General features: G+C 36.7%; 1 protein-coding gene across 1 annotated transcript in view; it reads left to right on the top strand.

The window, feature by feature from the left end:
- Positions 1–13,954, top strand: part of LOC136038034 (mortality factor 4-like protein 1) — a 53,739-nt gene that overhangs the window by 24,095 nt on the left and 15,690 nt on the right. The window contains exons 4-6 of the mRNA XM_065720976.1: positions 871–1,093; positions 2,849–2,950; positions 8,483–8,574. Coding sequence (XP_065577048.1) covers positions 871–1,093; positions 2,849–2,950; positions 8,483–8,574 — 417 coding nt within the window. The remainder of the gene's footprint in view (positions 1–870; positions 1,094–2,848; positions 2,951–8,482; positions 8,575–13,954) is intronic.

Below are 13,954 nucleotides of genomic sequence, written 5' to 3'. Positions count from 1 at the left end.
ATTTCATTACTTTGAAGTTCCTGAATTTTATCTATTAGCCAGTCCTTATGTTTGTATGGAATACGATAAGGCTGTTTTGACACAGGCAAGCCTTTAGTTTGGATTACGTGTTCGTAGAACTGGACTAAGCCTAAGTCATCGTCGGGTGTGGAAAAAACATCTTTAAATTCCCTGAGTAGCTCGTATAAGTTTTGTTGTTACGGGATGTCGAGGATTTGGCTTAAGTCAAATTTTTCAAGAAATCGATTCTTGGATAGGGGTACTCCTTGCTGTTTTGGGTATTTATACTATTTACTAAGTTTTCCTCCGACTTCTTCCAATTATTTGTGTCTGTTTCCGATACCACTTGCATTTCCCCTAAGCTTAATCTTTTGTTTGGGGTAACCGAATCGTTTTCATGAGTATTGGTTATCCTAATGCAACCTTCTTTTAATTTATAATCTATTCTTCGCCTGCTAAGTTCTTGGGGATATCTTCCAATGGTGAAGCCACCCAAATTTAATTTTGTCATTAGTTGGCTCAAATATTTGCGATATTTGAACCCTTTGCATTGACTTTTCGGGGATTTTAGTTTTGCATACTAAAAATCCATAGTATTTTTTAGTAAGGTTATTTTCTATTGAATTTAAAATGTTGAAGAATTGTTGAAAATGTTGCAGAATCAAGAGGATATTAATAAAACTAATCAGAAGGATAAGAGTAATAAGCTGACAAGGATGAAATGGGGCCACTATAGAATGTCAAACGGTTTCTGATTGGTAAAAATACCTTTAGTAGGCCAGTCATAAAAACTCCTATAATACTGAAGCCCCACAACTTAAATTCTTAAGATACAATATGAAATACCAATTAAGTGTTTTTTTTTTTAAGGAAAGCTAAGAGGATGTCTGCAAAGATTGGTAGGGAAACTCCGGACAAAAAGGATATTGACTCTGAAGGGAGTCGAGCCTCTACGCCATTGGAGAAGACCGAAACGCCCCTTTTGAAAGGTCAAAGATCACAGAAGCGTGCTGCTGCTCCCACTCCTGCCAAATCTGTCAAGGCAACGCCGGTGCCACCGAAGAAAAATAAAGTTGATACATATGTTGAAACGGTAAATTTGTATTTATTTATCTTTTTTCACACCAGAGAGTGATTACTATATAGGCATGTCTGCAAAGATTTACTTATCCACATATAACTTCAAGTGTAACACATAATAAAGTTGACGGATGTTCTATTATAATATCTGGCCTCCCTTTCACACCTTCTTCGCCGAGATTACCTTACGTGTTAGCTTTTAATTTGGTGACTCTGATCTGTATATATTCCTTGCTTGGGCTTGGCTAAAATAAACGTGTACTCTAGTCTTATTCTAAATGAAATAGGACTATAATTTGGGACACATATCAATTTTTATGCCTGGCAGATGTGAAATTACTCACATGTTACCAACTGGCAGTCTGGAAACAAAAAGCTTCAGCTACAAATAGCGAAAGTAATAGTACGTGCTTCGTTGCACCGGTCCTGGTCAATACCATATCTGAAAATTCTGGGAGGGGGAGGAGGTGAATCACAAATTTTTATCATCTTGCCATCCTTCCGAAGCTGGTGTTGGACATTAAGCACACTTGGTTCAAAGTATGGGTTCCCATCCTAAAAACAAGAAGACATCTCCTCCCTGATTGGAAGGCATCAATATATTTATGGAAAAGATTTATCAGGTCCTAGCTAAAATTGGTGAAAAGCAAGAGTTACTGTCCTAGTTCTGTCTTTTGCTAGTCTTGTCGCAAGCAATCTCGCTTCTGTAAATGAGACAATAGGGGTCCATCAGTATATCTAGTCATTATATCTACCAGACTCATTTGTTAGATCTCAACCAAACTTATATCGTCCAGATTTCAAGACTAAATTTTCATGAATTTCCCAACCAAAATGGATGGAAAGGAAGATCTGGTGTCCTGTTTCTACCTTTCAAGTGTCCAGACTTAGGTCAACCTCAACAAAGCGTAGTAAATATTGCTTTTCTGTGCCTTTACTGGGTCTGCGCCTGATCTTAGGACTGTAATGCGGAGTGTCCCCAAATTCTTTTCATCAGGATATATTCAACCTCAGTCAAACTTGATGAGATACTTCTTGATCAGCCAGGGTAATAATTGTGTCATCCATTGATTCTAATTCATTTGGTTCTTTTGTTTGGAGGGGGGTTGAAGGACACTTGGATTCTAGTTATTAGGATATTCGTCAAAAATGGATTGTTAGAAATTCGATCAAGTTTCGTAGATACAACTATTGATTTTCAGATTATGCCTTTCTAGAGGCCGAGATCGATTCAATTGCTGGGGGAGGGGAGAATGAAGTTGGTCCTCTTAGGGCATCTGCCAAAATATAATTTCTAACTCTAGCTGAACTTTGCTGGGGTTAGCGCAAGGCTCATAATTATGTCTCATGAAGAGAGGCCTTATATTTGGAACGACCCTTCCCCCCCCCCCGAATCCCCATAAACGCTAACACAAAATTTCTCTTAAGTGCTTTTCGTCTATTTGTGATTAATATTTACCTTTTGTGAAGGAAGAATTTAAAAAAGGGAGAAATCCTATGAAAAACATTGAAAATTTTTAGGAGAACGGTAAAAGTCGTGATATTTTAGGGGGGGGGTCTGAATGCCTTAACCTGTACTAGAATGATTGTGACCCCTCTTTTCGTTTCTTTAAAATCTGTCTCCAGAGACGTAATTTTATTCGTTTACTAGGAGGACTATTTATCTTTTCTATAACATAGTTTCACATATGTGGTAGTATAAATGAATTTCATTTTCCAATGTTCTAGATTTTATCTATCAAATAGCTAATGGAAAGATTGTTTTCAGGAAGAAGAATATCTTGCTAAAGTGGAAATCAAAATCAGAATCCCTGATGAATTAAAATCTTGGCTTGTTGATGATTGGGATCTAGTCACACGGCAGAGAAAGGTATGTTTGCTTCTAGAAGGGGGTATTAGCAAAGCAAAAAATCTTAATAAGGGGTGAGGGTTAGGCTGAGAGATTTATGTAACTGAAATGGGGCCAGATATTTAGCAACCAATGCGTTTTTTTGCCAGAACGTATCTTCTTTTTATATATCCTTGTCTATCAGTCCTCTTTTTGTTGTTTCTGTATATTTGTGTATTTAAGATGTATCTATGAGTATGGTGGTACCATAAAATTTGTTCATAATTAAGTAAGCATACAATGAATACACGATACTAATGCCCCAAAGGCTCCTATTCGCACAAAGACAGGGTATGATTCTAGACCGAAGGGTATGTATTTCACCTAAATGTCTGGTATTCCCATTTTTATCTTGGTCTATCTGATCGAACTCTGTTGTTTCTAAATGGGCGTATGTTCTAATTTTTTCCTGTGAAATTTTATTTTTAAAAGAAAGATATTAGTTGAATCACTCTACGTTCCTTGTTGTTTTTAAAACGCTGGCATTAAGGTTATTGTAATAGTCAAATAAAGTTTCTGGAAAATATTCTTTCTAGTGCCAACTACAATCCTGTTTATATATATCTTGACTGGGAAGATGTATCATGGCAAAAACAGGTAACAAACCGAGGTCTGAGAGAAAAATGTATCTTAAATTTGATTTTTTTTTTAATTCGATTTAATTTTTAATTAAATTTTAATTTTAATTTTAATTTTTTTAATTCGATTTTTTGATTAATGCGCTATAGCTTAAAATGATACTTAAATCACTGTAATTGGGTTTTAAAAATCTAGGAATCCTAGAATCAAAGAAAAGCACACTCGAGCCAACTGACTGAGCCAACAGACTCAAACTGACTGATGCATTGAAATGATATACTAAAAAACTAAATCGATCTTAGGCTGAAACTATCGTAATTCTCCGACTACTTAACAAACCGAGGTCTGAGAGAAAAATGTATCTTTTTTTTTTTTTTTTTTTTTTTTTTTTTAGCCCATTAATGCGTTACAACTTAAAATGACATTCAAGTCACTGCAATTGGGTTGTAAAAGTAGACTCGAACCAACTGACTAAGCCAACAGACTCAAACGGATTGATGCATTGCAATAATGAACCAAAAAAAACTAAATCGATCTTAGGCTGAAACTATTGTAGTTCTCTAGCTGCCATCTCATCAAAGCCTCCCTCTTTACATCTTCTAAGGAAATTCTCATTTCTATTGTTTTTTTACGGTATCTTTATACCCCAACCTGCTCTCCGTTTAGCTCGAGACGCTTGGCTGAAAAGGACAATATGTGGGATCATGTTGTCCTTCACCCGTAGAACGTACCCTAGCCATCTCAACCTTCCCTTATTATAGCCCTAGAAACTGGAACTGAACCAGACTTTTCGTACAGCCTACTGTTTCAAATACGGTCAATCAGTCAGGTATCCAAAACAATCCGTAGTTAATTTCTCTGGAAAACATCTAGCAAATCTTCCTCCGCTTTTCGAGGCGCCCATGCTTCAGAACCGTATTTGACCTACGTTTAATATCTTCACCGCATCCATTGCCTTCCTAATAATACTACCAGGGTAAATGAAGCTATCCACTTGATCGAAATTTTCAAACCTATTCTTGCACCCTGATCTTGCAAAAAATCTAAACGCTTATTCATTTTGTTCACAGTTTCACCTAGGATGCTCAAACCATCAGTTTAATGTAAGTCGAGGGAAAGTTTTGCTTCGCCATTTGATTCCATAGTCTCCCATTGCCTATCCTGTGCTTCTCAAGACTATGTCCATGAAAATGGAGATAGGACAACCCCTCTTAACACAATCGTGGTTTAATACGAAACCAGCTACTAGCCTGATTTCCTACCTTAACCACAGTACCGTTATTCTAGTACATGGTACTGATCACTAATGTATATATCTGGTATATCGTACAAGGATAAAACCTTCGCTAAAGCTCTTCTATCAGCTTAATCAAACGCTTGCTGATAATCTATAAAACTGAAGACCAAGGTGTTTGATGACCCAGACACTTTTCAATTATTAACCTAAGAGTGAAAATTTGGTCGGCACATCTTCTACCCTTCCTATAACCGCACTATTCTTCTCTTAAAACTTTGTCAACGTCATCTCTACTTCAAAAAGTATCATCTTGCGCGAAGTAATTTGCAACCTACAGAAACCAGGCTAATGCCTTCTATTGTTACCATACTCACTCTTATTACCTTCCTTATACATGGGGTTTAATTAGAGTTTTCCTAAAATCGCTAGAGACTGCCCCTTTTTTTCAAAATTCATATTTATAATCTCATTAACTTATTTCTAACCTCAGAACCGCCGTATATAAGAAACTCATTTACCACACTATAGGCAACTGGAGTCTTATTATTTTGTAATCCTTTTAGTGCTGTCACTAATTCTTCCTCACAAAATAAATCTTCCTTCACATCCAAGGTGTCACTTTTATTTTCAGTTTATTCTATATATTTTTCTGTAGCTCTATCTAGGGTGAGCACTTTTTCAAAATGGTTTGCCCTTCTTCCTTTAACTCTTTCCTTATCTCTAATTGTGGTCCCGTTCCTATCATTAACTGGGACAAGTCCAGATTGACTACTCTGTTTCAATTTATGAACGAGTCAGTACAATATTTTACTATTATGCCGTCTAACTGGGTCTTCTAGATCCCCGGCAATTTTACAAATTGCCCCCTTTTTACACCTGCTTAAATTATGCTTTCTCCTCTTTCTTTACATTCCTCTTATTTTTGTATGATCTATCGCTCAGATAATTACTGTACAAGCTCCTTCTGCTCTCTATTAAATATAAAACATTTTCTCTAATATTCCTAGTGACATTCCTAGTTTTCTTCCCTAAGACACCATAGCAGCATTCCTGTATACCCTAATATCTTGTACTGATCCTGTTGATGTTGGTTTTACAGTAACATAACAAGTAAGACCAGCTGTCTCACCATACGTGAATACGATGTTAGCTTATGAACCTTTTTTATAACCAAATAATGTATTGGTTCTAATATGATTTTCATACCTATGAAATTACAATAGTCTGTAGCCATTACTGTTTTCTTTTCCTTCACGAAATTTTCCTAGGCTGGCATACCATCTATCACTATTTCTACCGACATGGGCGTTAAAATTTCTAATAAAAATGCCATATTTTTTCCTGGGAGCCTGTCGATTTATTCTTCTAATTGTAAGTAAAATACATCTGAGTCACAGCTATCTCCGTCAATCGGTTCTACAGGGGTACATACTACTATTACTAATACTGTGCACTTTTTAGTTATAAAAGGAGCCATTAGTATTCTGTTACTAATTCCTTCCTAACCTAAAGGACTTTGCAGCGTCCTTATACCCCATTCTTTCTACCTGAGTAAATAAATTTTATATCACCAAATTTCATGATTTCTACTTCTGGGATATTAGTCTCTGGAATTCTTAACAAGTCTAGTTCAAAGCATCTGAATTCATTAGTCAAAATGTAGATTCAAAGGTTATTTTTTTAAATTGTAACGTTCCAAATTGCGGTTTTCGTATCTTTAAGCCATTGAAATTATTGGCCTCAGGAAAAGCAATAGTCCTAGAACCAGTGCAGGACGAGGACCATCACATCTTCTCAAGTCTACACAGAAGGTCTTCAGCCGGCTTAGGACTGGACAGCAAGAATTCCCTGGGACCCCAGTTAAAATGGATGCAGTTTGCAATCCTAGACCCGTCTTGGTCACAACATGGTTGTTAGCGCTGGGTGATGCTCTTCTATCAACAAGAATTGAAATCCTGCACACTCAGTTTCAAGCCTATTGCCTCCGACTCACTATAGGTTCATACCTACAAATATCCTACTACTATGTGGAGGCAACCCATAGTAGATAGCTAAGCTACGAAGAGGTTTTCAGCCCGAAAATGCTTACCAAAACAGACGAAACCCAGAAGAAGTATTTCTTAATCAGAATTCTCTGCAAATACTGTTTCTTTTACTGGGCTATAATTTTCTTGAGGAGCGCCACTCCTCAAGTGGGAAAACAGTTGGCTGCAAGGTCCCCAGTCTTGCGGGTTATCCGATATGGTCGATGCAGTCCTTTGCAGAGGTTGTTGTCCTTAGATCTCGTTCTTACTTTCGCAATTTTCCTCCTGTATAGGATCCTCCCACGATGGTATTCTGGGTCACCGTGCGATTTAACTCTTTGCTGGGAGAGGGTTTGTAACTCACGGGACGTGGCCACATGCCGATAGGCCCTAATGAGTGTACATTCGAGGTGCCTTCTTTCTTCTACGCCTGTATTTACTGCCCGTGGGCCAGAGTGCCCAGTTTCTATTATGGATTCCCCCCAAGGACTAGGTCCCCCTTGGTCCGCGCTTCCTTTGTAGGCACCCAACTGTAGGGCGTTACCCTGTCCATTCCCCTATCCCCTGATTCTCTAAAACTAAACAGTTTGGTTTTACTCTAAAAACTGAAAAGTGTTTTGGATTCAAATGTTCATTTATGGAAGGTGATTGTGAAAAGTCAACAAATACATAGGGACAAAAAAATTCCCAAAAGGGAATGAACCTTCTCCAATATTGATGCCACAAAGAAATGTAAAATTGAACGAAGGTTTACCCGCAACATTAAGAAAATTCACGCGAAATTCAGAAAACTGGAATTAGATCTCGTTTTTTTTCTTCAGGATATTATCTAATCCCAGCGATAAAAAGAATATTTGGGGCGTTTCAACCCAGTATATTTATTCAAGATTCGCAAACAATAAAATAAAACCGCGTACGAGAGAATATTCTAGATGAAAAAAAATGTATATAGACTACAAAGAAAAGAGTAAAATCTATAACAAATGAAGTAAATGATATATTTTATCAGGTTGTGGTCATTTGCAGTTATGTCAAATGGGCAAATGCCCCCTAGATTTTTGTCCCCTCTCCCTCCATAGGTTTCTAAAGATATGTTTTTTTGGTATTTGCATTGAAAAATACCCTTTCTTGGTATTTTCATCAGTTAAAAATGAACTTTCCTAGATTTTCAAAATCATGTAGTCCCCCACATTTTCGCGAATTAGTACCACTGCTCATCGGAGATATCTGAGCATATTCTAGTTTGTAAAAAATAATGACAATAAAAATTATTCACTGTAGCACGGAGCTATAGCTGGCAGATTTTAGTTCCTTCATCTAAGTTTACTTCATCTAAGTTTGTCTAAGTTTAAACAGTTTCAATAAAGAACACCATCTATTTGTTTGGTGCAACAACCTAAAGATCTTTTTTCTTTGAAAGAGCTGACAAGGAAATAAATTGCATTTTCACCCTAGTTCTTTTGGATGCAGACAATATAAGTCTGTTTAAATATAGGGGTCTAAAGGGTGTGTCCATGGAAACACAGATGTTTCTTTTACCTAAAAAATAAGTCATACCAGTGGCTGAAGCTTCCAGAGACCTTATCTTAGATGATTTTTTTTTTGTATTATTTTCATTTTTGAAAACAATGAAGTTTCCTTGGTTGAAAATTATCAGTTTTCCTTCTCTTTTAGCTCACAAACTTACCTGCAAAATTGACTGTTGAAAAAATCCTTGATGATTACGTCAAATCAAAAGTTAATGGCAAAGGAACAAGTAACGCTAAGTGAGTCTTCCCTTTTCCCTTCTTGTATCCCTCTGTCTTCTTTCTTCTCTCGACCTTTGCCTCATAAGTTTGATTATATCCACTGCATTTGATATAAATCATAAGTAAATCAAAAGTTAATGGCAAAGGAACAAGCAACGCTAAGTGAATCTTCCCTTCTTCCCTGCTTGTACCCCTCTCTCTTTTTTCTTCTCTCGACCTTTGCCTCATAAGTTGATATTCACTATATTCGATATGCATCATAAGCAAATCAAAAGTTAATGGCAAAGGACCAAGCAACGCTAGGTGAATCTTCCCTTTTCCCCTACTTATATCCCTCTCTCTTTTTTCTTCTCTCGACCTTGGCATCATAAGTTAACATTCACTGCATTTGATATGCATCATAAGTAAATCAAAAGTTAACGGTAAAGAAACAAGGAACGCTAAGTGAGTTTTCCCTTTTTCCCTACTTGTATCCCTATGTCTTTTTTTCTCTCGACCTTTGCCTCATAAGTTTGACTATATCCACTGCATTTGATGTGCACCTTTGCCTCATAAGTTGATATTCACTGTATTCGATATGCATCATAAGCAAATCAAAAGTTAATGGCAAAGGACCAAGCAACGCTAGGTGAATATTCCCTTTTCCCCTACTTATATCCCTCTCTCTTTTTTCTTCTCTCGACCTTTGCCTCATAAGTTAATATTCATTGCATTTAATATGCATCATAAGTAAATCAAAAGTTAATGGTAAAGGAACAAGCAACGCTAAGTGAGTCTTCCCTTTTTCCCTACTTGTATCCCTATGTCTTTTTTCTTCTCTCGACCTTCGCCTCATAAGTTAGATTATATCCAATGCATTTGATGTGCATCATAAGTAAATGAAAAGTTAATACCAATCGAACAAGCAACGCTAAGTGAGTCTTCCCTTTTCCCTACTTGTATCCCTATGTCTTTTTCTTCTCTCTACCTTTGCCTCATAAGTTTGATTATATCCACTGCATTTGATGTGCATCAAAAGTAAATGGAAAGTTAATGGCAATGGAACAAGCAACGCTAAGTGAGTCTTCCCATTTTCCCTAATTGTATTCTTCTGGCTTTTTTTCTTCTCTTGACCTTTGTCTCATAAGTTTGATTATATTCACTGCATTTGATATTCATCATGAATAAATCAAAATTTAATGGCAAAGGAAGAAGCAACGCTAAGTGAGTCTTCCCTTTTTCCCTACTTGTATCCCTATGTCTTTTTTATTCTCTCGACCTTTGCCTCATAAGTTAGATTATATCCAATGCATTTGATGTGCATCATAAGTAAATGAAAAGTTAATACCAATGGAACAATCAACGCTAAGTGAGTCTTCCCTTTTCCCTACTTGTATCCCTATGTCTTTTTTCTTCTCTCGACCTTTGCCTCATAAGTTTGATTATATCCACTGCATTTGATGTGCCTCAAAAGTAAATGGAAAATTAATGGCAATGGAACAAGCAACGCTAAGTGAGTCTTCCCATTTTCCCTACTTTTATTCTTCTGGCTTTTTTTCTTCTCTTGACCTTTCCCTCATAAGTTTGATTATATCCACTGCATTTGATATGCATCATAAGGAAATCAAAAGTTAATGGCAAAGGAACAAGCAACGCTAAGTGAATCTTCCCTTCTTCCCTGCTTGTATCCCTCTCTCTTTTTTCTTCTCTCGACCTTTGGCTCATAAGTTGATATTCACTGTATTCGATATGCATCATAAGTAAATCAAAAGTTAATGGCAAAGGACCAAGCAACGCTAGGTGAATCTTCCCTTTTCCCCTACTTATATCCCTCTCTCTTTTTTCTTTTCTGGACCTTTGCCTCATAAGTTAATATTCACTGCATTTGATATGCATCATACATAAATCAAAAGTTAATGGCAAAAGAACAAGCAACGCTAAGTGATACAACGCTAAAGTTTAAGTGAAAGCAACGCTAAGTTTTTTCCCTACTTATATCCCTCTCTCTTGACCTTTTATTCTCTTGACCTTTGCCTCATAAGTCTGATTATATTCACTGCATTTGATATGCATCATAAGTAAGTCAAAAGTTAACGGCAAAGGAATAAGGAACGCTAAGTGAGTCTTCCCTTCTTCCCTACTTGTATCCCTCTCTTTTTTCTTCTCTCGACCTTTGCCTCATAAGTTTGATTATATCCACTGCATTTGATATGCATCATATGTAAATCAAAAGTTAATAGCAAAGGAACAAGTAACGCTAAGTGAGTCTTCCCTTCTTCCCTACTTGTATCCCTCTCTTTTTTTCTTCTCTCTACCTTTGCCTCATAAGTTTGATTATATCCACTACATTTGATATGCATTATAAATAAATCAAAAGTTAATGGCAAAGGAACAAGCAACGTTAAGTGAGTCTTCCCTTCTTCCCTACTTGTATCCCTCTCTCTCTTTTCTTCTCTTGACCTTTGCCTCATAAGTTTGATTCTATCCACTGCATTTGGTATGCATCATAAGGAAATCAAAAGTTAAAGGCAAAGGAACAAGCAATATTAAGTGAGTCTTCCCTTTTTCCCTACTTGTATCCCTCTCTGTTTTTTCTTCTCTCGACCTTTGCCTCATAAGTTTGATTATATCCACTGCATTGATATGCATCAATAGGAAATCAAAAGTTAATGGCAAAGAAACAACAACGCTAAGTGAGTCATCCCTTCTTCCCTACTGTTATCTCTCTCTTTTTGTTCTTCTCTCGACCTTTGCCTCATAAGTCTGATTATATCCACTGCATTTGATATGCATCATAAGGAGATTAAAAGTTAATGGCAAAGAAACAACAACGCTAAGTGAGTCTTCCCTTCTTCCCTACTTATATCCCTCTCTCTTTTTCTTCTCTCGACCTTTACCTCATAAGTCTGATTATATCCACGGCATTTGCTATGCATCATAAGTAAGTCAAAAGTTAATAACAATGGAACAAGCAACGCTAAGTGAGTCTTCCCTTTTCCCTACTTGTATCCCTATGTCTTTTTTCTTCTCTCGACCTTTCCCTCATAAGTTGATTATATCCACTGCATTTGATGTGCATCAAAAGTAAATGGAAAGTTAATGGCAATGGAACAAGCAACGCTAAGTGAGTCTTCCCATTTTCCCTACTTGTATTCTTCTGGCTTATTTTCTTCTCTTGACCTTTGCCTCATAAGTTTGATTATATCCACTGCATTTGATATGCATCATAAGGAAATCAAAAGTTAATGGCAAAGGAACAAGCAACGCTAAGTGAATCTTCCCTTCTTCCCTGCTTGTATCCCTCTTTCTTTTTTCTTCTCTCGACCTTTGGCTCATAAGTTAATATTCACTGTATTCGATATGCATCATAAGTAAATCAAAAGTTAATGGCAAAGGACCAAGCAACGCTAGGTGAATCTTCCCTTTTCCCCTACTTATATCCCTCTCTCTTTTTTCTTTTCTGGACCTTTGCCTCATAAGTTAATATTCACTGCATTTGATATGCATCATACATAAATCAAAAGTTAATGGCAAAAGAACAAGCAACGCTAAGTGATACAACGCTAGAGTTTAAGTGAAAGCAACGCTAAGTTTTTTCCCTACTTATATCCTTCTCTCTTGACCTTTTATTCTCTTGACCTTTGCCTCATAAGTCTGATTATATTCACTGCATTTGATATGCATCATAAGTAAGTCAAAAGTTAACGGCAAAGGAACAAGGAACGCTAAGTGAGTCTTCCCTTCTTCCCTACTTATATCCCTCTCTTATTTCTTCTCTCGACCGTTGCCTCATAAGTTTGATTATATCCACTGCATTTTATATGCATCATATGTAAATCAAAAGTTAATAGCAAAGGAACAAGTAACGCTAAGTGAGTCTTCCCTTCTTCCCTACGTGTATCCCTCTCTTTTTTTCTTCTCTCTACCTTTGCCTCATAAGTTTGATTATATCCACTACATTTGATATGTATCATAAATAAATCAAAAGTTAATGGCAAAGGAATAAGCAATGTTAAGTGAGTCTTCCCTTCTTCCCTACTTGTATCCCTCTCTCTTTTTTCTTCTCTTGACCTTTGCCTCATAAGTTTGATTATATCCACTGCATTTGGTATGCATCATAAGGAAATCAAAAGTTAATGGCAAAGGAACAAGTAACGCTAAGTGAGTCTTCCCTTCTTCCCTACTTGTATCCCTCTCTTTTTTTCTTCTCTCTACCTTTGCCTCATAAGTTTGATTATATCCACTACATTTGATATGTATCATAAATAAATCAAAAGTTAATGGCAAAGGAATAAGCAATGTTAAGTGAGTCTTCCCTTCTTCCCTACTTGTATCCCTCTCTCTTTTTTCTTCTCTTGACCTTTGCCTCATAAGTTTGATTATATCCACTGCATTTGGTATGCATCATAAGGAAATCAAAAGTTAAAGGCAAAGGAACAAGCAATGTTAAGTGAGTCATCCCTTCTTCCCTACTGTTATCTCTCTCTTTTTTTTTCTTCTCTCGACCTTCGCCTCATCAGTCTGATTATATCCACTGCATTTGATATGCATCATAAGGAGATTAAAAGTTAATGGCAAAGAAACAACAGCGCTAAGTTTGTCTTCCCTTCTTCCCTACTTGTATCCCTCTCTCTTTTTGTTCTCTCGACCTTTGCCTCAGAAGTCTGATTATATCCACTGTATTTGATATGCATCATAAGGAAATCAAAAGTTAATGGCAAAGAAACAACAACGCTAAGTGAGTCTTCCCTTCTTCCCTACTTGTATCCCTCTCTCTTTTTCTTCTCTCGACCTGTGCCTCATAAGTTTGATTATATCCACTGCATTGATATGCATCATAAGGAAATCAAAATTTAATGGCAAAGAAACAACAACGCTAAGTGAGTCATCCCCTTTTCCCTACTTTTATCTCTCTCTTTTTTCTTGTCTCGACCTTTGCCTCGTAAGTCTGATTATATCCACTACATTTGATATGCATCATAAGTAAGTCAAAAGTTGACGGCAAAGGAACAAGGAACGCTAAGTGAGTCTTCCCTTCTTCCCTACTTATATCCCTCTCTCTTTTTCTTCTCTCGACCTTTGCCTCATAAGTCTGATTATATCCACTGCATTTGATATGCATCATAAGGAGATTAAAAGTTAATGGCAAAGAAACAACATCGCTAAGTGAGTCTTCCCTTCTTCCCTACTTGTATCCCTCTCTCTTTTTCTTTTCTCGACCTTTGCCTCATAAGTCTGATTATATCCACTGTATTTGATATGCATCATAAGGAGATTAAAAGTTAATGGCAAAGAAACAACAACGCTAAGTGAGTCTTCCCTTCTTCCCTACTTGTATCCCTCTCTCTTTTTCTTCTCTCGACCTGTGCCTCATAAGTTTGATTATATCCACTGCATTGATATGCATCATAAGGAAATC

The sequence above is a fragment of the Artemia franciscana genome, chromosome 17 (assembly GCF_032884065.1).
Source record: "Artemia franciscana chromosome 17, ASM3288406v1, whole genome shotgun sequence".
Lineage (NCBI taxonomy): Eukaryota > Metazoa > Arthropoda > Branchiopoda > Anostraca > Artemiidae > Artemia > Artemia franciscana.
Note: the sequence above shows the minus strand (reverse complement) of the source record. Positions and strands in the feature narration are given on the sequence as shown.